Source organism: Aulonocara sp. 'chitande type north' Nkhata Bay, linkage group LG3 (assembly GCF_057382095.1).
Source record: "Aulonocara sp. 'chitande type north' Nkhata Bay isolate Kocher_YH1m ecotype deep benthic linkage group LG3, A_spYH_male_GT1.1, whole genome shotgun sequence".
NCBI lineage: Eukaryota > Metazoa > Chordata > Actinopteri > Cichliformes > Cichlidae > Aulonocara > Aulonocara sp. 'chitande type north' Nkhata Bay.
Window position 1 is genome coordinate 37943269 of NC_141346.1, and position 27724 is coordinate 37970992.

The 27724-nt window shown below is 40.7% G+C and overlaps 1 protein-coding gene across 1 annotated transcript; it reads right to left on the bottom strand.

Annotated features, from left to right (window-relative positions):
• Positions 1-1624: 1624 nt before the first annotated feature.
• On the bottom strand, positions 1625-22063 carry vax2 (ventral anterior homeobox 2). The gene is made up of 3 exons (XM_086279543.1): positions 21013-22063; positions 16777-16964; positions 1625-3348 (listed from the first exon to the last, which is right to left on the bottom strand). The coding sequence occupies exons 1-3, from the start codon at positions 21245-21247 to the stop codon at positions 2848-2850; spliced, it is 924 nt and encodes a 307-aa protein (XP_086135669.1). The 5' UTR covers positions 21248-22063; the 3' UTR covers positions 1625-2847.
• Positions 22064-27724: the final 5661 nt, after the last annotated feature.

A 27724-nucleotide genomic window follows, 5' to 3' on the forward strand; every position in this document is an offset into this window, starting at 1 on the left:
ACGAGAAGCAAGCCTCCTGACCTCTCAGCTCCATCTCTCTGCTCAATATTTGATGCCAGAGCATGTGAATTATGGATGGTGCTTATAGAAAATAATACAGTGTTCAACAACATCACAGGTGCACTGCTACAGAAACCTACGAGTAGATAACAGGGGGATTTTTTTCTTTCTTTTTTTTTATTGCATCGCTGCTGGGCTCTAAACACAGGAGCAACAACAAATCACCAGCTACTGGCTGCTGGTACACGGGTGCAAAAAGGCCCGGTGAGCTGAAGGTCAGAATCTTTCCTGCACTCAGAAAGAAATGTATGTGCAGCCAGAAACATGCCCGGCTGTTTTAAACGTAGCCCCGGCCTTTACTTACAGGCACTCTTTTTCTTTTTTTTTTTAAATTGATGTCATGGCAGTGTCCTTTTTCTTTTTTTTAGCACATGTCAGGCCATCTTCAGTGAGTGTAAGAGAAAGAGAGCAGGAAATAAAACTCACAGTGAGGTGAAATTTAGAAATGAATAGATACATGGGAAAACAGACGAGAGACGGGAGTGAAAAGGGGGCAATAACTCATCTGACACGCACAAATTGAGGGCAAACTGTTTCGAATAGCAGGCTCTCGCGGTTGATTCTGATTTGCTTTGGACAACAAGGAAACCTGGACAAATGGCATCTCATGGGGAAGAGAAAAATGAAAAATACAGGTCATTCAGCCACTTCCTTCCTTCTCATTCAGCCCTGAATGAATCAGACAAATGCTCTGTTAGTTCTAACACGAAGAGGGGAATTTAGCTTCAAATCAATCAATTAAAGAATGCAGCTGAAAGAAAGCTGCAGATTATTTCAGGAGGGGAAATAACTTAGGATGTATTTTTCCTGGCTTTAATTCTGAAAATCACCTTCCTAAGAAAATAAACTTCTCAGGAAGGGTGAGGGGGTGAAAGTGGAGGAAATACAGGATGATGTAGAAACGCCATAAAAACATAAAGTGCTTTCAATGAGTGGTGAACGCAGACAGGCTGAGGTAAAGTGTAACAGGAGGGCAAAACAGGGCGGCTGAAGGAAAATCAACAGCCTGAGATTTTCTCATGTAACGCTGCGGCTTACTGTATCCTGAAAAGGTTCAAAGAGATTAAGATTAGGGATGTGATGACCCGGTAAAACAGTACTTAGGTAGCTTTCATGTTGTTGTAACATTTCAAAAATAATAATTAAATAAACAAACCTGAAAAAATAGAAAAATTACACTATGGGTTATGAAACAGCAAATCCTACAGCTGTCAGGAAATCCAGCTGTAGGAACCTCTCAGAGCAACGGCCAGGTGTTTGGGGTGTTCAAGCGGATATCCTCTTTCATCCATTCATCATAGCCGATAAATTAAAAGAAGCTAATAAAAACTAAGGGATCATCACTACATAGCCAATGATTCTGCAAACAAAGACCTTCTTTTATCCTCTAAATGGACCGTTTACCTCGGTGCGAGCAAAGCAGACCTCGAGCAAAAACCAGAAAGTTTCCGGTACCAAAAATCTGCATATTCATCAGTTTTTTAATCCAAACTGCAGCTGCAGCTAACGTTTTTCATCATCAGTTAATCTGACAAATGTTTTCTCAGTTCTTCTTTTAGTATGTGAAAGGTTAGCGCTGCGGTCGCTGTACCATCACAAATCATCTCGTTTGAAAAGCTGAAACCAGAAAAAGTTACAGGTTTGTTTTGTTGTTTGTTTGTTTTCTTTTGCTTGAAAAGCGATGATAAACAAGTTATTATCAAAACTGTTGATTCATTTTAATGTGTGATGACTTAACGATGGAGATGCAGCTTAAGCGCAGAGATCTCTGCGCTGAGAGTCGGTGCTTATTCTTTACGCCTCTGAAAACTTTCTCGGTCTCAGCGTCTTGAAGACAAGATTACAAGGTCAAACTGATACCGCTGGCCCGGGTTCAAAGGTCATCTCTCTCAGCCCGACCTCCACTTACTTCACCGGCCAGAGAACGCACGTGAGGCACTTCTCGAGGCTTTATCTGTAAACGCTTTGGCAGACACTAACCAGCCTTCTTTTCAGCTTTCTTTTCATGTTAAACTGTTAGATCTAGATATGTGATTTTTGCACCATTTGTCCAGATCCTACCACATTATGTTTCATACACAAACACAACCAAAGAAACTTTTACAAAAACTACAGCTGGACACCAAACAGACTGATATTAAAATGCTACAGTTCTTTTTTTTCTTCTTATTCTTATTATTATCGTGAAAACACATCAACTAAAATCAAACATGGCCACGTGTACAGGAATAGAAATGTGTACATAAAGCTCTCTTTGAAATACCGCTCTTCTCATTTTTTGTTTTCTTTTTCTTTTTTTAATCCTGAACAGTAAATGAAGGCCTGTATAGAGAGAAAAATCACACACACACACACACACACACACACACACACACTGGACAAAAAGTGAAGAGTCGCTTAAAACCACTGCAAAGAGAGTGGTGATAAAAACATCTGCCTGTCGGAGTTCACGCAACATACACACATGGCATTTTTTTTTTTTCAAAAATCCACAAGTTTGTTTTTTTATGTGGGAGGGTGAAATCATCACTTCCTACCACATCAAGTCCTTTTCACCATTTTGTGTCAGTGTGCCAAACAGTGCAGTGGCACAAAATGGTGCTGTAAGAAAGCGACTTCCTCTCTTTTCTTTTCTTTTTTTCGCACTTCTATGAACCGGGCTGCTTTCTTGCCTCACTGCAGCCACTCAAGAGTCAAACAGGTGGCGGGGAGAGAGACTGAGGAGAAAAACTCTTCCAAAGACGAGCCCTGCTCCCCCAGTCGTCCCCTGAAAGAGGGGCATTACACTTAAGAAACTGTCTTCTTCCCACCCAGGTCTGCCTCCTTCCTGTCCAGCCGCATGTACGGCTCAAATGCTGAAGAGCCGCAGCCGTAGGAGGACGACAGTTCATGGTGAGCGCTCCCCAGGAGCGGCATGGAGAAGCAGAGGGGGTGAGGTGGCGGGACACCCAGCCGCGGGGAGGGCGAGGTGCCCCCCAGCGAGGGCAGAGAAAGCCCGAACGTCCCTCCTGGTAGGGAGCTGGGAGGAGTGCTGCTGCTGATCCCTGGAGAGGTGGAAGAGCCTCCACCCGGGCTGCTCAGCAGGGAGCCATTTGCTGGATGAGACGGAGGCCCCAGGAGAGAGTTGGGTGGTGGGGGGGCAGGGCCTGACAGGAGGCGCCCCTGCTCTAGGAGGCGCAGGATGTTGCAGGTGGCCAAAGACTCAGACGTGGAGGAGGAGCGCTTGTCTGAATCCTTGGTGGTGTCCTTCTTCTGTTTGGTTCTGCGGTTTTGGAACCACACCTTCACCTGCGAAGGCAAACACAGTCTGTCAGCGGTGGAGTCGGCAAAAATGTTACGAGAAGAACTGAGAGATGATTTTGCCAAGACTCAAAGAATAGGACCAAATAAATTTTCAATCACAGTCGTGAAAACCCTGATTTTATTGCACCTTTTCTTCATTTCAGCACTGGAACGTCTCCAGAATCATCACACTGATTCACTTCATGCCAAAAGCTACACAGCTCCCAAAGTCTGAGGACACTTTGTGACCTCAAGTGCGCTGCAACAGCAAAACCAGTCATAGCCTCAGAACTCCATGAAGAACAAACAGAGATAGTTTAAAATCAAGGCAACAGCAAATGGATCAAATCTGTTGTTTCTGTCTGCAGCTTTGACCACGATTTTGCCCACTTTGTGGCCCTAAGAGGTTTGAAACGCAGAGTCTCAACTGAAACACTGGAAACTAGAATGCAAAAGGAAAAATAAAGTGAAAATTTGAAGCTGAAAGAACAAAAACGCTCTCGAAATCGTTCAGTTTCATCGTTCACAAGACATCGTGTTAACTGCAGCCAAACAGCAAAAGCTTGGTGAACTCTGTCTGTCCTTGTCTGCCATATTTAATTAATGAAGTGCAGCTTTAATGTACAGTATGCTTAAAACTTAGGAATGGCTACGGGGAGGCTGATTGAAGGGAACATAGGGGTCACAGGGTCACAGCTCATAGAGAGACACCTCTGTAAGGAGTCACCCATGAAAAATGTATAACATCCTGACCGAGATACAGCTAACTCCGTGTTTCGCTGCAGGTTCACTGTATCGCAGAGTGTGGCGCTAAAACGAGCAGCGTAATAATTCAGCATTTCCAACAAGCTCTCGGCTTGGTCTAATCAAAAATGAATCAAAATCATCAGCAAAAGGAGTCTGAAACAAGTTCAGGAGAATTAGGAAAGCTTCTGTGGAACGAGACGTTGTTACTTACAAGTATTCTCGTTTGATCTTTACTTAAGAACTACAATTCAAATTAAGGTTATTTCACTTTAATTAAAAAAATAATTAAAATGTTGTTTTATTTTTTAAAATTTTAGCAATTAAATTTATTCTAGTTCATTAAAAATAAAAGTTAGGAAGCTGTATGAAAATTATTTTAAAAAGAAGAACTGGAGCAAAAAACAACTGAAATAAAATAAAAGAGACTTGGAGTATGTGGTTAAAAAAAACTGACTGATTTTCACCCCTGAGACATGTAAAAAGAAAACTTTTAAAAAGTTAACTAAAACTAAATAGAAACTAGGAAATCCCTCCTGGAAACTGAATCAAAAACAAAATAAGTAAATACATTAAAAGCAAAAATAACTCTGTGGTGTCAGATGTGATTTAGCTTAACAGCCTAAATACTAAAGCTGCTACGCAATGCTCCGTTTGTGCTATAAAAAGCAGTAACTAGAAGCAGCTGTTTTTAATTCTCGCTTCAGACTTTAAAGCTGTTTTGAAAGATTTCAAAGTACATCGACATATAATGTTCATTTACATATTTTCAGTTTCAATTCATCAGCAATTTATAGAATAATTAATCTACAGATTTATTTCTGAACTAAATGATAATCAGGAAGAAAAAGATGCAAATGCAAATCTGAGCAGTTTTTCTTTCAGCTAACTTCTTACAAGCAGCTTATTTTCTACAGGTGGTGTTTCCTTACATGTCATCCTACCTTCTGATTACTTCATTTTGTTGCTGAGGTTGGAAACCAAGCTAAACTAAACCAAAGAGATCTCCCCAGGGATTTACGGTATTAAATAATATTTGTTAATCATGCCTCGTTTATCGCCCCACTTCTTCTCCGCTCACATCTATACGGTGTAAATTTATCCAACATTACACAACAGACGTTCCTAGAAATCCAGTAATCTAATCCCTGGTAAGAGGGAATTCCTGTTACAGGAGAAACATATAAACCTGTGAAGGATCTGCAGCTCATGGTAAAAAATAAAAGAAAAAAATACTTTCATATGACTGTGTTGATTGCACAACAGCCAAATGACACATACGAAGGAACGTAAAGCTACGTGAGCGTAGATCCACAGAGAAGTTATGCGTAAACTGGACCCACACAGAAAGTGGTCACATGACCCATCGCTCTGACAGAGGGTCTCATAGGAACCTACAGGCTTAAAACACCATTTCAACTTCATTTCATCAGGCTCACTGAACATGTTTGGCCTGATCTTAAACCTCATTGCTGCTGAAAATCACTGCAGTCCACTGGTAGATTTCCAGCTGCAAGTAAGAAAAAAGGGGAGTCGTCATGACCTGGGGTTTGTGTTGTGTTTGAGCAGAAACAAATTAAGAAAAGAAAGCACAGCAGCTGTGTGCTGAGATGGACTCGATCTGGATGTCTTCTGATGCCTCAGGGGCAACTGACAATGTGTCTGTGGTTCCTAGAAAAGCTATTAATGACTAAGCCTGTGACTGTAAATGCAGAGAAGTTTTTAAAAAGATCACATAAAAAATTAAACCGACTCCACGCGATGGCCGCTGGTGCAGACATGACTGGTATTGGCCTGTTGCTTTAGTACTAAGAAGGTAAATGATCATTGTGGAGAGCAAAAGAGGAAATGTGTTTGCTATAAAGCATTGGATAACCATCCTTTGTGACTTAGCCATTAATTTGGCCTTTTAAATCAATCTGCATTTTTTACTTCTTAATTAACCTCCGAGGACCTGGCGTCCACATATGTGGACATCACATTTTGGGTTATTTAGACTAAAATACTCAATTTTGCTCTACTGATATCCACTTATGAGGACATTATACTGCCATTGTTCTATAAAACTTTTAAACGAATATCCTCATATGTGGCTCTTATGTTTCTTAAAAACAAAAAGAAGGTTAAAAAAAAGTTGGTAATTCTTTGTTTTTACATTCATTGGGCCCCAATGACCCCAAATATCAAAGACAAATTAAAAATGCGTGCCGTGGAAGAGTTCTTAGGAGGTTAAGAATAACCAGACTTTTTTGGCAAGTGTTGCACTTCCATGACAAGCAGATATCCTGGGTAAAATTTCAGTTTCCATCTGCTGATCATAAAAAATGCAGATCTGACCAAATCAAATCCCTAGAAATGTGTCCCATGCCACTGGAGGCTTCCATACATGCTCATCTAATCCCGATTTCTGTGAGATTATGGGACATTTAGGGGTCTAAGTAAGAACTCAAGGGCACTTTGATGGTTCCTACGTACACATTTCGATCCTTCCCAAGGACCCTGCGGTCCTTCTAGACTCTTGCTGAGAGACGCTTTTGTTCAACTGGTATCAGCTAACTCTTATCTTCCAAAACATCAGAGCAATCCAGTAAGGCAATAATCTAAAGCTGTTCATTTTTATTCAGATAGTCAGTCTGGCTGGTGTTAACTACAGTGTCACTGTAACAGCTACTAGTTCAAGTGAGATCATAGTTCCAGCTACTGACGTGACACAAATAATGAGATCAGAGAGGATCCAAAGAATCCCACAGCTCAGAGAGAAATACTGATGCAAGCACATCTTACTGCAAAGACCCAAACGAGGCGCGGGGGGGGGACGGGACGTCAGAGACGGAGATAAGAGGGGAGAAGAGGGGAGGGACAACAGGAGGGTGGGAAAAGCATCAGAAATGATGTGTGCAGCATCATGTCCTTCCTTATAGTCCAGATTTCGTCCTCGTTAGCTCACACACAACCCTCTAAGACCTCTCTCTGTATCTTCACGTGCCTGCCAAATATCCAGTTAAAGGCTTTCACTATGAAGCAAAATCCCTTTCCTCTACCCTCATTGACGTGGGCGTGGCTTCCTCTCCTGGTCACATCAGTATCCTCCTATCCACTGCTCCAAACAAAAGGAGGGAGGGGTGGAAAAAAAGCTTTCCGATGTTTTACAGAGGGAAAATGATGAGAGGAGAAGAAAGCAAAGCTGCCTTTGGTACAGCTACACTATTGGATGTAAATCATTTTTTAATGGGATCCAGGGTTCAGCGTGGAAGCAGAGATTACCGAGGGAGATCTGGATCGGGTGTGACCTGCATTTGCCCTAGACAGGCAGACAGGCTCACCCTCTGCACCACGCCCTAATGCAGTACAGGGGGCATGGTCGGGGCGAGGGTGAAGAGTTTAGGACTCTTCACCCTTGCACCGACCAATATCCATCTCATTGTGTTTTCAGCCCAGACGTCCTTATCACTACATCATGGAATAACAAGAGCTTCATAAATAACTCCTCCTCAAATGCCATTAATGATGAAGAAGAGCTGCTAATAAAGGATCAAATGTTTCTTACATTGGTTGAGCACTCGCACTGAAGCCTTTGCATTAAAACCTCACAAACACATGCTTTCATGCTTTGAAGAGACAGTAATTTACTATATATTATTGCTTTTATAATTATTATTAATAATTACAACTCTGTGGAGCTGTGGTACGCTCTAAAACAGTCTTTTATTAAACATTAAGAAGTTGGTTTATCTATTAAATGATATTTACAGGTGCAGGCAGGCTTTTTGTGAATGTTCTTGTGTGGAAATATGTCATTATGTATATGGCTATTTTGAAAAAAAAATCACATATGCATGTCTGTCTTGACCAGTGGATCTCTAGTTTAGTTTCCAGCGCGCACGTCACTTCTTCTCCCTGAAACCAGCCAATGCTGAGCAACAAAACACAATTTAAACAGTGATGGGGTAAATTCAGCCAGGTTGGGGTACGTTCAACAAAATGGAGAGATGATGAGGCCGCCGGGCACAGGTCAGATGGCCTTCACCGTGGTTACAGCCAGCTGCAAACAGCAAGGTGGGCAAACCGGGTTAGAGGTAGAAAGGTTAAGCCAGATCAAGACCCAATGTACAGATCAAGTGGGCATATGTGTGTGCACCTAAGCTTTGCTGTATCCAGCTAGAGATGGAGAACTGGAGATCATGAAAAGATTTATTTGTGTTTAGATGCATTTATGATTCTCAATTTCTTAATGTTTTTTTTTTGTTTTTTTTTTGCACTTTGACCCTTTTGTTGTATGCACTTGACCCCCCCCGCACGATTGAAATCATTAACTACAACATCCCAGCAGCACTCTCTGACTGTATAATGGCTGTGTAATGCAAAGTGAAATGCGGCGCACTTTCTACGACTCCTCCACCCGCTTGTTGCTCCCACTGTGACCCTGTTGAGATCCCCTGATCTCAGGCATGTGACGAACACACAATGAAAACACTTTTCCATGGAGATTGTACCAGGCGCACCAGGGGCCACTGAACCATATATAATGCAATGATGGATGCTCAACTGTATGTAGCGCAATGGGCCACTGGCGAGTCAGCTGTACTGTATGCGATGGGTTGGTAGCGGCTAGCTAATGGGCCGGACCAACTATCTATTATAAACTTACTGTCCTTTTAGTTTGGGGAAACTTACACTAATATCTATAAAACTGTTTCACAAAGATGATCAGTTGTATTTATGTCTCTGCACCTAAACTTAAAACTCACCTGTCCGTTTCAAAATAACCATCGTTATATTTGCTCACTTCTTAACCACTACCCTGACATTTGAATCATTTACATGCTTTTATTGTGAAGCCCCGTGGAGCGTTTGTTCTCAAATGCCTGCATAACCATGTTGTTTTAGCAGATGGCATCACGTCACACCGACCCTGGCCTCTCTCCATTGGCTCCCTGCATGTTTTACTTTAACGCACAGCAGAAATGCTCCTCCATCAGGGCCCCTCAGCTCTGCACAACCTGCCTGAGGAGAGACGCTTTAAACCGTCGAGGACTTCCTTAAATCACTTCTGAAAGCATATTTTGATAAACTCATTAACGCAGTGCTGTTGTTTATTTTCCACTGTCTTGTTTGTTGTCTCCACTGTTGCTGTAGCTTTTATAGCTTTTATTCCTTGAATGGTATTTATTAATATTATTGACATTTTGCTTTTCGCCCCTTTCCCCCCCATTAATGTTTGGCTTTCTGTTTTCATTTACCTCCTGTGTCCTGATTTTGTTCGTTTTTCAAAGCACTTAATAATAAGTCTTTTTAAAATGTGCTCTATAAATGAAGTCATTATAATAAAATGAAGTTTTTATGTACACACAGCAGAGGATGTGATCTCCTCATTGTTTCTGGGTATTTCAATATCACTTCTGTCGAGTATCAAAATGTGTGGTTGCAAAGAATCCCAGAATCTGCCCGTTTGAGGTTAAATGTACCAGATTCGATCATTTAAACACATTCATGCATGAAAAAAATAGTAGTAGTATTGTATTAAAAGTAAAATCACCTCAGTTTAGGACTAGAAATCATTTTCACCTGCCTGATATTCACATCTCCCCTCCAAACTGTTGTCAGCAACACATTTCACCTGACCTCTAAACCTCAGAGCAGCTCCAGGTTCACTCAGAGGTTAACCTCGTTTTATAGAATCGCTGTTAGACATGGCTGCCTAATCCTCCTTAGCACAAAAGCACTCGGGACTGTTATGAGGCCCACCTCTCTCACTCTCTCTCTCTGCCCCTCCTTCCTGTCCTCTGTCCAATGACTGCTCTCCGTTTAAGCCATTACCTCCTCCCCGCGCACACTGCAACGTTAGCGATACACCGCACGCATTCAGCAAAAAAAAAACTCAGCAGGTGTTTGGATGTGGTCCATGACTTTTTGTGCATGTCACCCCGCAGTCACTTGAATTTCCCATCGCCTTCGGCACATGGTCTCGTCTTGGCTGCGCAGCCTCGTGATGCCCAAATCTGTGACAGTTGTTATTTTTTTTCCATCTTTCTGGGGAATCACAGCTGGTAAAAGCAAGCTACAATAAAGCGCGACTCTACCTTATTCTTAGATTTCATGTCTGTGCATGCATCACCTATAGCACAGGGGGTCCCGCATCTCCTCTGCTCAGCGGCTTTCCTGTTAAAGACTTTAGAGTGTTTTAAATGAGCCAAAATGAAAGCATGTAAAGCCATCTATGCTACTAAAACACTGTCGTTAAGGCCACATTTTAGATACTTGTACTCATCAGTATTTGACTGGATTCATTACCTTCTAATTTATTTAATTTGCTCCGCCTCCACATTTGCTCCGTTTATCTGACTGCTTCCCAGCATTCCCATTTTCAACCACAGGAGTCATTGCAATTGTCAAACTGGAAATCTTACCCAAAAAATAAGGGCCACATGGGAGACCTTTGACCCCTCTAATTGTCTGGCAACTTGGGGTCAGCTTTGTGTGTGTCTGTGTTTGTGTGAGTGTTTGTGCACATGAAGTGAAAACCTCTTGTATCCAGTTCTGCTGATTTCCTATTTCCCCATAAGCTGAAGGATTACAAGTTGCTCCATATGTTTGTAAAATTACCCTCTGCTTGGCTTCACACACTCTTCACTCTGCCAGAAACTGATGAAGCAAGTCAAATCAATCTATGAGAGTGATTAGGGACAAAGGCGGCGAAGAATTAATTGCTGTTATGTTCTGATTACCTAATCAGTTGATTAGATAATCAGAGCTTCACAGGTTTCTTCCTGACCATCGCTAAGTTGGACAAAGTTCCCATTTTGAAGACGACGCTCGAGTTTTAGGTCACTGCGGAGCGAAGAGGAAAGAGTTTGTTTCTTTTCAGCACCAAGTCCAAACATTTAATCTGAAAGCACAAAGGCAGCAAGTGTCCGTCTTTCTGTCTGTCTGTCTGTCTGACAGCCTCCCTTCCTATCTCTTTCTCCATTCTGAGTGTTTGGACAATCGCCGTACTGTGCGGCCGCCTCTCTGCTACATCTGCAAAACTATACGTAATGGCCAGGCCCTCTACGCTCCAGACGATCGGCCAGACAACGTCTGTCTGGGCCGTCATGGAGAACAATACGCACAACGAGCACATTCACTGTAAGCAGACACCCGCAGGAGCACGGCTCGTCGTCTTGTCTCAGAGGAACATAGCTGTCTTTCAGGGATCTATCGGCATGTACGTAAAATCACTTTCTGCTCGTGTTATCAAAAAAGGAATTTTGTATATCTAAAGGAGGAAAATCGGATTTCCCATAGGGCTTAATCAGGTCCATAATACACCTCTCTTGCTATTTCCCACTAAAACATTGACCGTTAAATAATATCATGCAAAGAATTTTGCACAGTTGCACAAGCAAACGGTAACTTCAGTTTCATAAGAGGTCAGAAAGGTTCATCGAGAGCCACGTTTCTCTCCTTTTACCCTCACATAGTGCTCAACATAACAATTATTAATTCATTAATACATTTTATTTATGAACCACTTTGCAAGCTGCTAAGAGAAGCCTTACACAACCGGTTACAAAGCCAAAGTTACAGGTTTTGGGATCCACATTAGATCATCTGTGACCTCTGACCCCTCTGCAGTACAGTAGGCCACAAAACAAAAAGCAACAAACAGCATCATTTGAAGTTTTTACAGCCATTAAACTGCTCTCCAGGCTGTTTGGCATCAAGAGACAGTCCATCTGAGAGAAAAGACATCAGACAGGGCAACAAACAAAGCATGACACTCATTTTGGGTGACTTATACACCTGCAGCTACATCTGAGAGGTTCACTCTAACACTGGCTGTACACTTCCTTCCATCTATCCAACCATCCACCCATCTTCTACCACTTATCCAGGGCTTCAGGTCACTGGGACAACATGAGCCAGTCCCTGGCTACCGCCTCCAGCTCTTCCAGGGGAATAAAGAGGCATTCCCAAACCAGGTGGATTGCATGTTGGACATACCCAAAACACATACACACTAAAATGTGCTTCTTTTACAGAGTGTTTGGAGGCCAGCAGGGACAGAATCTGACTGGGCCAGAAAACACATGCAAATCATTCGTGTGCACACTCACCTGAGAGCTCAGTGAAGAAAACAAACTAAAGCAGACTGAATGATTTGTTTGGGATAAAAACAAGAGAAAGTTAAGAGCCGATCTGTGAACGAGCTCCACCTGCTCTGATCCAACACTTTTTACATGAAGCCAACTTTGTGTCCCACATACTAAACAATTTAACGGACAGCACACTGCACTGCACAAAACATAAGTTTTTTAAAAATATATTATCACAATATTCTTTTTTAATTCTCTTGACACTGAAATACCTTAATTTACACAAAAAATCTTCTCATACTCCCTTCTTCAATTTTTAAAATAAATAGGCAGTGGAGGCTGATAAAGAGAAGATATAGGAGACACTTTAGACTTAGATTTTACTTTCTGTACACGGAGAAAAAAAAATCTAAGGGTTTGTAGTCACAGTCCTAGATCCTGGAAGAGATTTATTTTGGAGATTTTTTACGTTTCTAACAGCCGAATGTTAAAAGATGTCTAACAGAAATCTAAAATCAGTGTTTATTTGCGGTGCATTCAAACAAATATGTTAAAAAAAGGTGTGCATTTGTGCTAGCATATGCCCAAATGTGCTCTGTTCAGTCAGCTATAAATTATCTATAAAACACGATCTCATCCCTGAACTCTCTTCCATTTGAGGCAGGATTACACCACAGCACAGAAACCATTAAATCCACAGCTTTCTGTGGAAGGGCTGCAGACAACAAAAGGCTGAGACAAAGGCAACCTGTACTTCATCTGGAGGGCAAACACACCACTCGAGCTAGTGGAGAGATTTAAAGAACACACAAGTTTGTTTTTCTTTGTTTTTTTGTTTTTTCCTGGCTGAAAATGTTGTACATGCTTTTATATTTTTTTTTTTACATTTTTCTAATGCTGACAGGCCATGTGTTTCGTCTGGAAGTGTGAGGTAGAATACACACGATAACACACACACATAATGTGTCCTAAAATACAGACGGTTACATAGACTTTCACTGAATCAACTGATTTCTCTGACTGCCATCCTAAAGCAACTCCACATGCAGGAACACACCTCCATAAACATCCATCAGTCCTCCGTTATCCAACCAAAACTGACCATGAAGGTAACAGAAATGGAGGCTTCATGTACAGTTCAGGCTTTGTGTGTGTGTGTGTGTGTGTGTGTGTGTGTGTGTGTGTGTGTGTGTGTGTGTGTGTGTGTGTGTGTGTGCTCCAGCCCTTCCTGCTGTGTTGTCCAGTAGCGGGGAGCCACCTGCCGGGATGAAGGGGGAGCTCTGAGCTGGTAACAGATTACAGAGTAACGCGTTACAACAGAGTGAGGGCCACGAGTGACCCCCTTTACACCTGCTTTGTTCATACGTGGACTCAAATGTTTCAATGAGGCTGAAGTCTTCGGTTTCTCTGAATTGTTTCAGTCAGAATAATTTAAGAAAAATAACTGTAACTGTAACCCTCATAAATAACACCTGTTCTCTTCTCTCTCACCCTGCTCTTTGTACTCTTTCAGCTCAATGCAGAAAAATCATATATATATATATATATATATATATATATATATATATATATATATATATATATATATATATACGAATAAACTAATTTAAAATTAACTTCTTCCACACTAACAGAGCTCCACCCATTTTTATGGATAAATGATTGCATATGAGAAGAAGATTTACGCTTTCAAACTCGGGCCAAAATCACCAGAATCAGATTTGAAAGAAAGTGCAAAGTTTACATTTACGTTTTGGAGCTTGGAACACGTGAGAATAATAGTTTTGATATTCAGATGCTGATCAACTGCTGGAAGTGACTTTTACTTCTTATTTATGTGTTTTCTATATTTTTATATTATATGAATCAATTATGGAAATTTGTGTGTTTGTGAGCTGATTCAGGGTCAGCTTGAATACAAGCAATACCGGGAGTTAGGGATTTTTTTAATTTTATTTTTTAATTTAATTTAATGTATTTATAAATGTATTATATATTTTTTTTATTTAGTCTTTTTCATTTCAGTGATCACTTGATACAAAAGAGTTTGGCATAAAAAATAACGATGAAAGATGTACAGAGAAATACGCACATTTTCACCATATTTTAATTGGAAGTTAATCATCATCTAAAAGTCGATCATATTCCCACCGAGTAAACAAAATCGAAACTACCCCAAAACATGGACTTTATTCTAAAGTGCTTTAAGCCCTGAGGCCTTCTGCTGTTTTTGCTTTCCAACAGAAATTGTTCACGATAGATAGATAGATAGATAGATAGATAGATAGATAGATAGATAGATAGATAGATAGATAGATAGATAGATAGATAGATAGATAGATAGATAGATAGATAGATAGATAGATAGATAGATAGATAGATGTAATTGAGTTCCTTTTAAACGTAACGCTCTTTAATTGTAGCATGAAAATCAGATTACTGCTCGAAAATCTTTAGAAGCGAACTCAAAACATCAACAAACACCATAAGTCACCAGAAAGCCAGAAAAACATGTCCAAACATCTTCCTTAAAGGGGGTCTGAAACTTATAAGAGCTCCTATCTTTCCTTTGTGATTGGTCGCGATTAGCCTTGAATGGCGCATTTGCCTAAAAACATGGAACCGCCACCGATAGAAAGAGGATAATAATGAGGAAGAAAACGCCTCTAATGCCAACTAAAAGCCTTTCGATCACGCTTAAAAGCTGTTCCCATAGCATTAAGAAATTTCGACTCCGTGGGTTTAATATTTCACATCAAAGAGATTTTTTTTCACTTTTTTTTTCACGTCACTTGAAGGCCAGACAGTTTTTCATTCAGCCAATCCTCAGCAGCAGGAAGCTGAGGCCCTCCCATTAACACCCCTATATGCAGCGCTAATGAGGGACACAGTGGCTGCTCTGTGTTTCACACACGTCCATCCGACCACCTTTATTTGTGAGGGCATGTTTTGAGGTACTTCACAATTGGTTTGCTTCGCGCACGACGAAGATGCGCAAAAGTGCTGCGTGTTTTTGCTTGCAACTAGTGCTTTCACGCAGGCGACGCGTCTCGGTACACAGCAGTGTTAAATCGACACTAGAGAGTGGGTCCACTCCTCTGAGTGTTAAATATAACACTGTTGAGTGTTAAATGAACACTTTTGACAGTGTTATATTTTTAAAAGTAACCTAGTCAGTGTTGAAGATTAACAAAGACTAACACTGAGCAGTGCTGATTTTCTAACACTGAAAAATAACTCAAAATGTTAGAAATATTCCAGTGTTTATATATATATGAAAAAAACATGAATATTAAAAAGCACACATTTGGACAGCAGAAGTCCAACTCACCTGTTTTAATCTTTAACATAAAGTGCATAAAGTGAAGTTACAGAGGATATAAGTTAATGCTGATTTACATCTGCGCCAAGCTTTTTATTGTTCTACATATGTCAACTTGTCCTTCAGCCAACAGTTTAGCCAGTTGTAATTTGTAATTTAGGGACAATTCTCTGAAACCAGCTCATTTTTAGAAGAAAAGAAAGAAACATAAAGCCTGCTGTGCTGCCGCTGCTGCTAATGCATAACTCCATACAGCTATGACCTCTGTGGTTGGGCAGGAATGAATGACGGGAGGTGGGTTCAGGAAAGAGTGCCATGAAATGTCACGATCTATTTTTTTTATGTTACAAAAACACCAACCCCCACCACCACCACCAATCATTTTCTGTAGTTTTTTTGTTCACTGTGTGCTCAGCCTTGATTCTGTGTGGTTTCTTACCAACGTACAACCAAATAAACTGAATTAATAACTATGTATTTACATTTTAATTATATTTCTCTGCGTTTGCTGACAATTAAAACTTTTGAAAAGACAAAAGACATGCACTTTGATCGTAACACACAAGCAGCTAATGTGCATCCACATGTGTCACGGAGATGTTGACTCACCAAGAGGCTGTGGTTTGAAATTCATCAAAAAATGCATATATACCTAAATGTAGGCAGAGGTATTTTAAAAGCTCCAAAAATGGACTTGTGGTAGATACTTATTGATCCCATCACTGTGAAAACATGTGTTCATACTTGGCCTGGTTAGGCCTGCGGGCTTTAGGCTCATTCCAGGCCTGTATCAGGTTCAGTCAAACCCATGGGGTCTATTTGTGGATCATTCTGCTTCATTTTATGCACGGGGCGTTTAAAAAAATGAATGAATGAACATCCCTGTGCTATAAACCTAATTAATATCTTGAAAACGGACATAAATAAACAATTTTCTGTGGAAAATTATTCTGTGCTTTGCGACTCCTCGTTTCCGATTGGTCGAGGAGCCAATTAAAGATTCTGCGCACACCTGTACTCACAATTAGGAAAACATCTGTCTGTCGCTAATCGAACCCCCGCTTTAGCTAGCCAAGTGTAGCAGAGGGCTGTGATGTTATTAAAGTAGCCTTTGTTATTAGATAAATTTATTGGCTAGGAACCGGCTACTTAACTTAGTAGCTAAGTGCATAGTTGGAGAAAATTTTGTCACGGCTAATTATTTTTAAATATTTATAAACCGTTTTGTTTTGTTTTGTATCATTTTTTAAAAGTATTTTTGGTCCAGAGCAGCTAGCTCCGTTTTGGCCTTACCTGCGTTTCCGACAGATTCAGTTGTCTCGCGAGCTCCGTGCGCTCGCGCCCCACTACGTACTGGCACCGCTGGAACTCGAGCTCGAGCCGGTACAGCTGTTCGGCCGTGAAGGAGGTCCGCGTGCGTTTGGGCCGATCCAAGTCCAGGCCCTTGGGCAGGACGATCTCTCGGATGGTGCCTTTGGCGTCTGTCCAGAAAAAGAAACGTCGATTCGGTTAAAGTAAGTGTTAACGTGAGGCTGTGGTGGTTATAACATAGCAACAGATAGCTGCTGAAAACGAAACAGAGAAAAACAGCTAAAAACTAGATTAATCGACTTTCCAGCAGCTGCAGACTTCAGAAACAGAACTATAAAGATACTAAACCGGCCAATATACGACTTCAGAGAGAAAACACGGAGGCAAACAGACTCTGTTATCAGTAATGAGCCTGGGTGTTAGGTGTTGTAAATGATGGCACATACTTTTAATGGTATGTTAGTTGGCTCTTCATAACAAGTAACCGAGTCACTGCCTTTAATCCACTCCCTGACGTTTCTTTATTGAACCAACGTGCCATGTTATCATTAAAACTGAATTAGTTGGGTTTAAACTTGCCCTGCGCCCAAAACGCAGGGACATACATGAGGCTTGTAGAGCTGAGGGCCATGTTGGGTTAACGTGCGTAAAAGATAAATAAATAAATAAATTTTAAAAAAACCAAATTTGTGTGACGCATTGTCAAATTTATGGTACTGCGAGTATTTGGCTGTTGGTCAGTTCCTTTAAAAAAATTAAGTGTTGTATCACTTAATTTCTGCCCTGGGTCTTAAACAGAGCTACTAATGTGTTTTGTAACACTGCGACTCAGCTGCACAGAAGCTCTCTGAGCATCGTTTCCACTCCAAGCACCAGGACTGCGCGCCGTTATCTGCCCCGAACATTAGTTAGCGCGCACGGTTTCTATGGGTGGCAGCTTTCCTGCTTTTTCCTTGTGTTGACTTTTAAGTATTATTGTTTCATGTTTGCCATGACTTTTTTCCCTCCCAGAATAATGAAAACACCGGGAAAAAAATAATAATAAATAATTTCATACATTGAATCAGACCTAGTGGAGAGCCGAAAATTAAAAAGTCCTTGATAAAAAAAAAAACCCACCCGTATTTCTTAAAAAAGAAAAAATTAAAAAGTTTGTTTGTTTTGTTTTGTGTTTTTAAACCACGTGTCCAGCCCGTGTATTTGTGGTCTCACTGTAGCTACGAATATTTGTTCGTATTTATCACAACGAATGGACGCACCGGCCAGACATGATCCCGTCGTTGTCCACGGTTTTTTCAGGTCATAAAATATGTACTCCAATAAAATATGAAGAGCTTTGAATAAAATATGAAACAAAACCGATTGAACTGGAGGCACATAGTGTTTTCTACGGGCAGGACATTGCTAACGGTAAGAGAAACGCATAGTGTGCGTAAAAACAAAACTCGTTTTTTTCTTTAGTTTGTTTTTTGTTGTTGTTAAGCTGTGCAGTTACATGGACTTGTTCGGCTCCTATAAATGTCAAACACCCTCTTCTTTGTAACGTGGAGTTGAAAATGTAAATAAAACACAGCAGGTAAGTTAAAATGAGGATTGTTGCGTAAAAGACAAAAGGCGGGTTGTTTTTGCGTTTTGGTGACAATTAGAAGCGTCTGTGAAACGCCGTGAATTCATCAGTTATGGTCCCTGCACGCCATGAGCTGTACTGAAAACGCATTTCAATCCCAGCCCTACCAACAGCTCAAACACAAGTGTTTGGTTACCCCCAGGTCCCTGATGCATAATGAGCTCTCCGTCTTTACGCACACATAGTTTATTTGCATAAAGTGTAGCCAGGCAAGAGAAAGGAAGGGGGAAAATCTTCTCTTCAGAGAGGCTAAATCTACTTAAACACAATCATACAGTACATACAGTTTAGATATGTCCTTGCTCGAGCAGCTCGAACTGAGCAAATATTTGCAAGCAGAGGAGGAAGCCAGCGGCTGTTTGCAGACCTGCTGACCTCTCGATGACCTCGGTGGCTCCGCGGAAAAGCCGGCCTCAGCTCGAAAAACAAATCCTACCGACGTTTAACCACACACTATCCCCACCTAAATGGCCTCACAGATCTGTCCTCCAGGCCTCTTTTTCTTCTCAGATGATCAAACTGAGGCAGCACAATAAGGACCGTATGTTCCAGCACTAGGGAGTGACGAGTGCTGAGGATTCACAATGAACACCTGACTGCCAGATCTCTTAATACAGAACTACGTTTGATTCAGTATGTCCATAAATAATCACAAACACTATTTTACATACAGATAAAACGCTCGAATAGAATCACCCAACAATGTTTAATTATGTGCAACAAAGAGTCAGAAATAAAGAATGACTCTGTTATTAATAAGCCGTGTAGGTGCATTTCTACAGGAGCACAGACGGTTTTTAGACCTCTTACATGGACATTTCTCTCCCTCTTCCTGCCATAGCCCTCCTAGTGAACTGTAGTAATTTTAATATTCTCTAAAGCTAAATATGCTTTTTTCCCCGCTTAGTGTGAGCCATGACAGCGCACGACAAAACGCTCGATGAAAGCTAAAACTAAACCAGCCAGCAGCCACAACATCCTCAGCTTTCTATAACCTGAAAACTGATAGGCCGACATACCGAGTCTGCCCACAGCGGTTACACACTCCTGCGAAATAGATCCCCATCGAAATAACGCTCAGATTTTATTTTATTTTTATTGTCCTCTCTCAATGCAGAGAAGCTGACGTTTATGTTTTTTCATAAATGAAATGCATTCTGGGAAAAAAAAATCCATGCACGAAACTCTTACAATGGCTCACAGTTTTCAAATATTCTAAATATAAATCAATATTTTAAACGAGGTTAAGACAGTTATTTCATAACTCAAATTATATAATTTTAATTTAATTTGCAGCTGGCCTAAAATATGTCTAACTGCTGTTTTATGTATGTTTGTGTATTTTACATACATTTAAAAAAGTACATCATGTACTTTTTTCATATTTTTTTAGCTGTCATCGGAACACATGATTTAAGTTCTCTTTTTATGTTTTCCATGACTCCGAAAGAATTACCAGCAATCATTTACGAACTTTAAGGATTAGAAACGGATGTATTTTATTTTATTATTATTTTTATTTTCTTCTTGACTTCATATTTTATCGGAACTTATTTTCTCACGATCTTACCCAGATTTCTGACCTCCTGCAGGAGAGTGTGGACTTTAACACTTAATGAAATATTATGTATTAATATTTGTAATAATATAATGTTACTGACAGAAAAGGCAATACACACACACTTATGTGTGTTTATTTTGTGTGTGTGTGTGTGTGTGTGTGTGTGTGTGTGTGTGTGTGTGTGTGTGTGTGTGTGTGTGTGTGTGTGTGTGTGTGTGTGTTTTAAAATATATATCAGTTCTTTTGCACAAACAGCGCGACTTCTCCCTGATTTTAAGTTTTAAGCCTTTCTTTTACTTCCTGCACCTCTCAGCTGTGATTTGAAGCAGCTGCACTCACTATCGCTTAAAGGCAAAATATCCCTGCTGTTAGGAAAATATAAGGCATCATCTCACTGAAGCAAAATGTCCCTGTTTTCATTATTGATTGGACTAATTAATTTTTTATGCTCTCACACGAACAAAGGTGCGGCCACAATTGATGCAACCAGTATTAGTCGATGATTTGTCTCAGAGGTTTAAGTTTGCATAAGTATGCATAAGTAAAAATGACTTAGAAAGCGAAGGTGTGTTTACTCCCCTACTGTTGCTGTTTAAAACTGTTATAGTTAAAGTGCACGCCGCCTGTTGTTACTACAATAGATACTTTTTTTTCTTTTTTTCTGGGTCTCTCTTCACCAGATGTGTCATGCTCACATCATACGCTTTGTTTAGAAGTTCAAGTGTGTGTTTGATAAACTTTCACAGTTTTGACTCCATATAAACACAAGTGTTTCTTCTTTTTATTTAATAGTTTGATATGATATTTAAAACATTTCCAGGAAAATTCTTACCACTGTCTAAAGTGTGTATATTTTATTTTAAATGCATTGCCTGGCTGCACTGTGTATCTGAAGTTAGTCTATAATCTAAACTGTTTTTGTTGTACATCCACTTAATTTATTTATGATACTCGTGCGTAAAATTTGACAGATCTTTGTCTGATCAGCAGTTTTAAGCACAGGACTAATCTCTTCGTTTTGTCCACTCACCTCTTACTAAAATTCTCCGGCAGTAGTCAGGGTCCACTCCCAAAAGTTTGTCATGCCCGTCTTCGCTGGAGGAAGTCGGCGTGGATGCTGATGTTCCCGGGGTGTCGGTGGAGCTCTGAACCGGAGACCGGTTCCCTATCTCGGAGCGACACTTTGTTTCCATCCTGTCCGGACACAGTGGGTTGGGACCACAGCGGTGGTTCCCATCGCCCATAGTCGTGGCCTGGTCAAACATCTACAAGTAAGTTACAATCTATAAGATTAGCTTTATCTCTCCCTCCTTACGTCACTTCCACTCAGTCCTCTCTTTCTACTTTCTTCACCTCTTTGAAAATGTTCTCCAGAGACGAGGAGAGCATGCCCCCCTCTCCCTCCAAAATAAAGTAGATCCAGTTACAAAGGAACCATGTGGTCCTGCAAAGGGACCGTGGTGAGCTTCAGGTGTTGCTGCATGACGTACGGTCCGGAGTCCAAAACCGAAGCAAGAGTTAGCCGGGCCTAGGGGGGGGTGAGAGCGAAAAAGAGACCTCGATATATTTTCTCTAACTATACGAGGTGCAGGAGGAATGCATGGTGCGGGCTGCAAGGGGGGCAACAAGATCTACGGAGGAGCGGGGAGGTGCCACTCACACACTGCTCACCCACATAGAAATAAAGTGTGAGGAGGCGCTGAAAAAAACCCCCACAGCGGCCACAGTTCACCGTGCAGAAGTCAGGAAGGAAAGTTTCTCCTGGTTTGTCCAGCGCAGCAGCCTGTTCACTCCTGGTCAGATCGGCTGCCTCTGCAGATCCGTGACTGCATGTTGATGATGATGATGGTGAGATGGTCACATAAGGGGGTCGTCCTTCTCCTGCTTTTGAAAGGCGCACAAACAAAAAAATGTCTGTGTTGAGACCCTTCTAGAGGGTGTCGGGTAATGGGGTCACATTTGCTCGCAGAGTCTCGAGCACTCTTGTTGGTTTGTTGACAATTTGCTTTACAGCTGAAACATCACGTCTGAGCGGGGCGGCTCGAGCACCCTGTCTACATCAGAGCAGGAGAGACGGTGCTGTGTGGATAGCATTTGTGGTGACACGGTGCACTTTACAGAGGCAAGAACCAGACGTCATTTCCTGCCCGCACAGAGTCGCTCTCCCATTGGTCCACCGGCAGGGCATGTTTTCACTAGAGGATAAGCGGCGCTGTGGACTGCGATCAGGCACAGAGATATGAGACGATTATTTTTTTTTCCTGCAGTATTTCTCTGGAAACAGCCCGAAGAAGCAATGCACGGGTTTCCCTACAGCATCAGCACCAGCTCTGACTTTTTATGTGTGTTTTTGTGTTGTTGTACGGCTGAACTCTGAGCTCCTCACTGCGGTCCAGAAAAACAATGAGTGCAGATGCACAATGAACAGTTCTGACCCAGTAAGGTAAAGCCTGAATTATTCTCAATATGTCTCAGTTTAGCTCGATTTTTTTCCCTCACTCGATCAGAGGCACTAGCAATTCTCAATGGAAGCCTCTTAACACCAGGAAAAAAATATATATATATATATATTTGAGCTGTGCAGTAAAATATATGCTTAATTTCCTGCTTATTAAATCCTGGATGTTCTTATCGGTCTTTGCCACATATTGGGAATAAACAGAAAGCCCCCTGCCCTGCTCGCATGCTGTGAGCGTTTCTAAATCTATTCTTCATTCACATGAACCTTCGAGTTCCCTTTTTCTTATTGAAATCAAAATATTACGATACTAGTCGTTTTTTAAAACCGAAATCATGATTTGGGGCCATTAAATAAATTTCTATATTACTAGACTGTGCTGTGCGTTGAGGACAGAGTCGCTTCAATACGCAGAACCTCAAAAACTGAGTTGGATTTTTTTCTGAGAAAGTTGTTGTGCCCCTGAATGTTGTTGTGATGAGGCCATAATTTTGTAAAAAAAATAAATAAAAAACAAAGCTCATAGCTAAATAAATAAATAAAATACATGTATTTTTTAAATGTGTGGTATCTACAAAATATTTTTATCTGCATAGCTTTAGTTCAGAGATTGGATTTTTAGCTTCCAGCCAAAAGCAGCTGTATCCTGAGGATGGATGCAACAGCAGCAAAACACGTGTTTTGAAAATTTAATCCGGTGCCATAGTGTCACAATCTCCACTCTGAAAATGACCAAAGAGTTAAACCAACTGTCTGAATAGGCTTTCCGGTTATTTTGTCCACCCCCTTAGCCTGCACAGAATTGTCTGGTCTTTTGTTTATGATATGGATGGTAAGCACACTGCACGCTGTTAACACACAAATCTGTCACAAGCACTGAGATGAAGCAGCACAAAGTGAGGTTACAATTTGTTTTCCATTGGAGATAAAGCGGCTCATTGCCAGCGCCACTGTATATGCGCGGAGTCATCTTTTCACCGGTCTATTTTCTTCTGCCAGCTTGATGTTGATGGTGCAGCCTGTAGTTTGTTGTGATTGTGAGATAATTTCAGTCGCGGGCGCAACTGAAACATTGGATGGAATTTCCTCTTTACAGGTGAAACGTGTCTGAAAACAGCGCGGAAAAAGGGGGGCATTTTGAATGGGATTATATAATTATAGTTTTGCCGTGTGTTTTTTCTTATTTTTCTTATCCGAAGCCGTAATTACTGCGCACAGCCATGGGTCGTTACTCCTTTCAGCTGGCCTAATCTCACAGAGTATGAATAGAAACTGTCAATCAGACGCTGCACTCTGCGGAGAGACAAGAGGGGACTGATTGCTGCTGCTGCACAGCGACACACACACACACACACACACCTTCTTCCTCGTTGTCTCCAATGTTTTTGCCCTCCAAAAAACAGATTTTTCCCTCCATATTCAATTTTCTGAAGACTCCTCATAGCTTGATTTCTTTGGGTGTTTTTAGGAAACATTTTCATGTTTCTAATATGTTAACAAGTACAGATTATTTATTTATTTATTGGCTGCTACATTTGATGCCTAATTGTACCCCAGTACTTCCATTCAGGCCTGGCTGCCGACTGACACACCTGCTTGTTTAGGCTTTTTAGAGAGCGTTAGATGGATGGACACATGCATGATAGAGAGATCAAGACGGGGACAACCCTGTGTTGTTAATAAACAGTGAACGTGCACAAACAGTGGTTGCATGAAATTAAAAGACACGGCTGAATTTGTGCAATAGTAAACAGATCGGTCCTCTTCAAAAGATGCCCCAAAACAAACAGGAGATACAGTGTTTTGTTTCACCTTAAATGCTTCATATCAAAAACATTTACTGTGGCGATATAGGGAAGCACTTAAATGCTGGTGTACATTTAAGAAACATTTGGATGCTTTTTATATGTTAATACAGCATCAATTTACACGCGTTTAATACCGAAGTGGTTCTGTGTAATGTTTTTATTCTAAGTGCCCTCATTCGTAATTTCAGTTAAGATGTTTGTTTTTTTTCCAACATACTGACTTTCTTAAACTTTCCTTTTGCGCTTCATTTTATAGTCTGCACTCGTCACTATTCATTAAATGTCGCTATCGCATTGGAAGTATAAAATAATGCATAATAATAACAATAATCTTTTTTTAGAAAGTTTTTTTCCTTATGCTGTGCTGATCTGAGTTCAGGTTTATCCTGAAAAAACAACAACAACAACAACAACAACAACAAATTTCCCCCACTTTTGTTTTTTAGTATCATCATGGTGAGATCCAAATTTAATCTCCTGAAATCTCACTTACATTAAATCAAAGCGCATATTCTGCGTCACATGATACCGGTGTTTACAGCCACCCAGACCTGCGCACTGTTTGGAAAAGCTCGTGCCCAAAGGCCAAAAGAAAAAAACGCTTTATTTACACCATTCACCGACTGCCTCATCTGCGCCCCCACCACCACCACCACCGCCACCCCGTGTGCGGATTGCGGCCTCGTGGAGATGAATCTGATCAATCAGATCAATCAACAGAGATTACTGTAATCCCGGAGGTCAGTGGGAGGGCACACATCTCACACAAGCTCTGCGCAAACATGTCCACGTGTAAGAATCCATGTAACGATTTTTATTAGAATTGTTAGAGTTTTCACTTTAACTTCATTTAATGAGCAAACCTGAGTGTTGCCTCTGTGGAGCCATGCCAAACACAGCTATGTGAATATAAAAAACAAGTGAAGTTTTTATCACAATTTAAAGGGGAAAAGTCTCCCACTGGAAGATTTCAAACGAGGACATAAAAGGCTGCACGAGCCTCTTAGAAACTCTTTTAAAACAAAAAACAAAACAAAACAAAAAAACCACAAACAAAGTGCGTTAGATGTCACACACGAGCCTCCACGGAGTTCCTGTTTGTTCGGTAAATGTGCGCGTGCAGTGTGTGTGAATGCTGCTGCTCGTTAAAACGGACGCAGAGGAGCTCTGGCCCGTTGAAGGTTTCTCTACAAAGTTTTTACGTACAAAGTGGAGGAAACTAACTTTAACAAGTGGTCCACAGTGTGGTGGTTTACACAAAAAATCCCAGGTTCAGTCCCGGGAGGAAAAGACCCGCCAAATAAAACCTGTGGAGTGACGCTCTGTAGACAAAGTAGCCTTCTGTGTGGCTCTAAGGTCAAACTGTTTGAACGAAATGTACCTTTTTATAAATATGATTTCGTGTTGGTATTGAAATGCGCGATTACTGCTCTAAAATCTTCTTATTTTATTTATTTTTTTGCCCGTGGACTACTGAATATAATAATAAGCATGAGAAATACACAAATTTCAATTTTAGATTCAGTTCTCCCCGTTTAAAATCTGCAACAACAAAAAGAAAAGAAAGAAGAAAAATCAATATTTTTTTAAACGGAAGGAAAACTTTTGAATATAACGCCACACTTCAAAGTTACACAAACTACACTATCGTTGTGGTAATGTTTTAAATTAGAATTTCACTTGAAATTAAATGAGTTTAACTAATAATGAATTTAAATTATTATTATTAGAGTTTTACAGCATTTATTAGAAACACACAGAAAATTATCAATGTGATAATTCAGAGCGCTTGTCTGGTGTCCTCATACATGTTGCCTTTTGGTTTCTTCCACGGGATCCAAACACCGCTGCTGCTTACACTGGTCCAAACGTGACCACATATGAAAACTACTAAAGTTATGTTAGTTGTGCTTCTGTCTCCTCACCGAGTATTTAAAGAGCTACTGACTCCTGCTTTTGTGCACGTCATTATTCAAAGACATGAGTTCACTTTAACAACAGGAGGAGTCTCAAATGACAAAGAAAACAAGAAAGTAGAAAATCACAAGGTTATTAGTTTAAATGCAGATCCGTGCAGCTCTGCATTTTCCCCCAGACTACTTTTTTTTTCAGAGAAAGAAAAAGTTAAAAGCGAGCTGTGATCTCAGTCTTAGGTCAAACGGCTGTTTGTCCTTTTTTTTTTTTCTTTTTTAAATGATTTTTAGTTTGATGCGGCAGCATCGGGGCTGGCGAATCCGGGTTTAGTTCAGGACTACAGAGGGTCCCAGGAGCGCAGAGACCTGTGATCTGAACACTGCGGACTTTCTTCAAACTTTTCTTTTCTTTGTTTTTGTCCCCAAAGCCGCCCATCAACTGATGAGAAGAAAACAAATCTGAAGGTCAAACGTAAGCAAATTAGAAATGCGTCAGTTTGGTGTTGTGTGGACGTTTGTGGGAGGGTTGCGACCTTTGAAACTGCGACATTACGTAGTTGCAAGAGCGGCGGTTATTTAAGATTGGTTATATAATGTTTGGAAACGAGCTGGAGAGGAATAAAGGAGAGAATCCACAACATCCTCTCCTGCTTTCTCACGGTGCTGCGTCCGCTTTTATTTATTGATTTATTTATAGGAGAAATTCCAGTGTGGAAGTTTTAAAGCGGAGCGTAAACTCAAGAATCGGGAGTAATGGCACATCGTCCCGGTTATAATTTTGATGCAGGCCTGCAGGTTGTTAAACAACTAAACCTGAACACGATGAGAACTTTTGTTGTTGTGTGTGCACAGCCTGCCTGTAGATGTTGAGATAAAGTCTCTCTCTAAAAATATATATATTTATATTATTTATATTTCTACTTCTACACTTCATTTAATAGGATTGCTGTGTTGTCTGTTGTGTGGGTGCATGCTGCTCTAGGATTAATAAAGTTTCTCTGATTCTGAGTCCTGACAGACATATATGGAAATATGAGGTGGATGAGACTTTTTCTTCAACCTTTGTAATCCCATGTATTCAATTAAAATTATAATTGAACACAGACAAAAATATTATTATAATTCTAGATCATGATCCAAGAAAAAGAAAAGGAGTGTAGTCTGTACTGTTTGGGACATTTACAGTAAATCACTAAATCTGACTAAGAGGAGGATGTCATGAGGTTTGTGTGTTGGACAGAAACATGAACTGAATTCTTGTAAAGCTTCCATGAACCGGTTACAAGTACATTTTGTGTTCAGTCTCATGCGAAACTTTTCTCCACAAAGATCCTGTAATGTCGAGAACATAAAGTAACCCTAAATCAAGTGAAGACTTCACAATTCATCTAAATTTTTTAGAGGGTAAAAAACTTTTTTTTTCCTATCCACTGAAGTCAAATAAAGAAATACTTTGTGTAAAAGACTGAATAGACTTTCTGCAGGATATCTGTTGTGCAGTGACAGTGGAGACTGCCACCAAGCATCCTTGAAATGCACTGACAGCGGACACAAAGAGCAGCC

What these genes read in the sequence shown, in the direction of transcription:
- vax2 (XM_086279543.1), bottom strand. Translation starts at nt 21,247, where the DNA reads ATGTTTGACCAGGCCACGACTATGGGCGATGGGAACCACCGCTGTGGT. An exon ending in CCGGAGAATTTTAGTAAGAG is followed by an intron (nt 16,965 to 21,012) that starts GTGAGTGGACAA and finishes TTTTCTGGACAG; the next exon opens with ACGCCAAAGGCACCATCCGA. An exon ending in TGAATCTGTCGGAAACGCAG is followed by an intron (nt 3,349 to 16,776) that starts GTAAGGCCAAAA and finishes TTGCCTTCGCAG; the next exon opens with GTGAAGGTGTGGTTCCAAAA.